This window comes from Brassica napus, chromosome A3 (assembly GCF_020379485.1).
Source record: "Brassica napus cultivar Da-Ae chromosome A3, Da-Ae, whole genome shotgun sequence".
NCBI classification, from domain to species: domain Eukaryota; kingdom Viridiplantae; phylum Streptophyta; class Magnoliopsida; order Brassicales; family Brassicaceae; genus Brassica; species Brassica napus.
Window position 1 is genome coordinate 29,559,074 of NC_063436.1, and position 3,443 is coordinate 29,562,516.

The 3,443-nt window shown below is 32.9% G+C and overlaps 1 protein-coding gene across 1 annotated transcript; it reads left to right on the forward strand.

Annotated features, from left to right (window-relative positions):
* The first annotated feature begins 1,715 nt into the window (after nucleotides 1-1,715).
* LOC106420376 (early nodulin-like protein 1) lies at nucleotides 1,716-2,500 on the forward strand. The gene is made up of 2 exons (XM_048765757.1): nucleotides 1,716-1,997; nucleotides 2,082-2,500. The coding sequence occupies exons 1-2, from the start codon at nucleotides 1,820-1,822 to the stop codon at nucleotides 2,417-2,419; spliced, it is 516 nt and encodes a 171-aa protein (XP_048621714.1). The 5' UTR covers nucleotides 1,716-1,819; the 3' UTR covers nucleotides 2,420-2,500.
* The last annotated feature ends 943 nt before the right edge of the window (nucleotides 2,501-3,443 follow it).

The window sequence follows — 3,443 nt, forward strand, 5'->3', positions numbered from 1 at the left end:
GAATCATTACAATATTTGAGGTAACCACGTCTCATCACCATAATGATTTTTAGAATCTTTAGAGAAATAGGTTTGTCCATTTAAATATATAATAATTTTTTTTATTAAACTAACCATAAATTAATTATCAATGTTTTTAATTCTTTCCTTAAATAAAAATTACAGAATTACCTAAATAATCACATTAACCATATAATAAAATTTTAGACTTTTTCGTATATGTTATATTTTGAACTTTCTAAAAAGTCTCACATTGAAATTTTTAAGATCCATGATTTGATTTTTTTTATGACAAGATACAAATTATTACAAAATCATGTAAGTAGAAAATCTCATATATATTAATATCTTTTAATTAAACTATATACCATAGAAAATACATAATAATTTTAATTTTGAAATTTGCTTTGAACAATTTTTTTGATAAAATCTTTGAACAAATACTGATAACTTAATATTTAAAATTTAAAATTTGGATTGAATGTTTATAAAAATTATAAATTACTATAACTTTCAAAAACATTGCACAATAAAAATTTGTTTTCAGCGATTTAAATTTTTTGTTATAAAAAGATACAACTAAGTAGAATGCATCATTTAAAAATATTTCAATATTAAAAATATACTACTTATCTATGTAAATTTAATTATATAAAATAGAAAAAAAAAGAGATTATATGGATTAATAAAATTTATTTACCTATTTACACAAATTTAATTTTTTTTTGGGTCAACTACACAAATTTAATTATATACATAATAGTTATGCCTTTTTCATTATCCAATATATATATATATATAAACATACAATATATAAAATAATTTATATATACAATGTTCATCTAGCGCAAGGCGCGGATCTTAATCTAGTATGAATGTTTTTCATAATTTTTCATGTTGCATTTTTTAAATGTTTGGATTTTCAACATCAAGGCCCAAACTTTTAAACTTTTAGATGTTTAAAAATGTCTTTCATTCATTTTCCAACTTTTAGCCTAGGTTGAATGGAAACAGAAACGAATACGCAGAAACGTTTCGTGGAAACATGATTTTTGATTATTATTTTTTTGTTTTGGAAGCGTTTTAGAAACGTCTATAAATAAATAAATAAATATATAAATAGTTTAACTAAAATAAAAATCATAACAACAAGTCATAACTAATTGAAAATTTCTAGTGTTTCCAAAATAAAAACGCAAATTTTTACTAAGTTTTCAAATTGAGATTTTTAAAAAAATGAGTTTCCAGTGCGTTTTTGCGAGTTTTCAATTGTGAAACGGACCTTCAACCGAGTTTGCAATTATAGCATCTTTCCAATTAAAACTTTTGTTTTTATTTAAGTTTTTTTTAATAGCAAACAAAAAGGTAAAAACAGAAACAGCTAGCTTGACCAGTTTTCAGTGGCGGACGCAGGTGATGAAGAATGGGTTCAGGTGCCCCCAACTAAATTTTATTTTCCTGCAGTAATTACTTTTAATTTAAAAAATGCTCCATAATCCTACAACTAGACGTAATAATGAAATAAAATGTTGTAATCCCATCTAATAATGACTCTGCATCTGCCCCTGCCAGTTTTCCAGGGGACCACCATGTCTTGACTCTTTCCTATTATCCTTTACCAACGGGCAACGGCTATTTCAACGTTTCTTTATTTTTTTATTATTATTTTTTCAATAAACTTCAACGGCTACTAGTAAAGTCTCTCTTGATTTATAAAAACCACACAAGATCCTCCGAGGCTCTTCATCTCCAACTCATTCATCACACTCACACTAATACTTGTGAGGTGTTACATTCAGTACAACAATATTTGCTAGCTATGGCTTCTTATTCTTCTCTTCAGGTCACTATCCTCCTCTGCATTTTCTCCTTGTCCGTAAATGCCAATGAGGTTACAGTCGGTGGAAAAACCGGTGACTGGAAGATCCCTTCTTCCTCTTCTTTCTCTTTCAACGAATGGGCTGACAAGTCTCGTTTCCTTCTCGGCGACTATCTCGGTATAACTTCAACTCCTCATTTCTTTTTTTACATAATCATTGATACAACTCTGTTTCTGACATTGTAACATGTTGTTATTCCAGTATTCAGCTACGAACCCGGTAAAGACTCAGTTCTACAAGTGACGAGAGTGGCTTACGAGAAATGCAACACCACGAGCCCCAAAGCCAGCTACACAGATGGGAACACCAAGGTGAAGCTAGACCAACCCGGTCCGGTCTACTTTATCAGTGGAACAGAGGGTCACTGTAAAAAGGGGCAGAAGCTTCGCCTTGTCGTCTTCATTCCTCATAGCTCTGCTTTCTCTCCGGCTCCTTCACCGTCCGACGGTCCCGCCGTTGCTCCTACTAGTGGTGCTGCTAAGCTCACCAGCTTCTTTGGTGTCGTTGGCCTTGTTCTTGGATTCTGGGCCTTCTTCTGAGAGAAACTTTAATCTGAATTAGTTACAAAAAAAAAAAAACTTTAATCTGAAACTATATTCTATTTATTAATTTTTCGAACATGAAAGAGAGAGATCTTTTTTTTTTTTTTTTTTGAATTGAATGTTAAATTTAATTCAAAAGAAAAAACCTTGTTACAACTAAGTGTGTCCTTTTTTAGTTTTCTATACACATTTGGGAATTAAAATAAAAAGAAACTCTTTCTTCAACTGCTTCTACCTCCTCCACCATTTCAACTTTCTCAATTCTACCTAGCTCTCACTCCTACTAGGCAGCCAGCTCTCACTCCTACTGGATTTCCAGCTCTCACTCCTACTGGTTAGCCAGCTCTCACTCCTACTGGGTAGCTAAATTCTCACTGCAGTCCTATCTTGTAGAAAACCAAAATTGCATCCCATTTCCAATTACTTTATCTCCCTTTCTCTGTATCAATGTGAGCTTGTTCCTCATATTTTTATCAAGCAGTTTAATCAAAAGTTCTGCAGGCGCACTAGCCTCCCCATGCCTTCGTCTATTACGCTCTCGCCATAACATATAGACCGTAGCTTGAAACATATATTTTACAAGGAAACTCTGCATCTTACATCCCATTGAGCCTCTTAGCAGTCTTTTTATCTCCTCCCATCTCACTGTAAATTTCCCCCTCAAGATACCCTTCATTAGAGCTTCCCATACCCTGGTAGAGTAACTGCATTCGAAGAATAAATGTTCAAGAGTTTCCAATGGCGCATTACACAAGATACAATCCTCCCTTGCACTACACTGCCAAGCTCTCATTCTGTCCCCCGTTGCAAGTCTCCTCCTCATAGCCATCCATAAGATAAATGAGTATTTAGGGGTTGAGTACTTAAACCACACAATATCTGCCCAGTCAATAAGGATCTTCCTCTCTCTAGTAAACTCCCAAGTTTCTGTAGAGGAGAAACTTCTCTTGCATACCCCCTTACCATTTAGCCATAGCGAAACATCCTCATCATCACCTCTATTACCTCGACTTTTTTCAAT

Excerpts from the sequence above, each read along its gene's own strand:
- LOC106420376 (XM_048765757.1), top strand. The coding sequence starts at position 1,820 with ATGGCTTCTTATTCTTCTCTTCAGGTCACTATCCTCCTCTGCATTTTC. Across the intron at positions 1,998-2,081 it reads CCTTCTCGGCGACTATCTCG|TATTCAGCTACGAACCCGGT; the intron begins GTATAACTTCAA and ends TTGTTATTCCAG.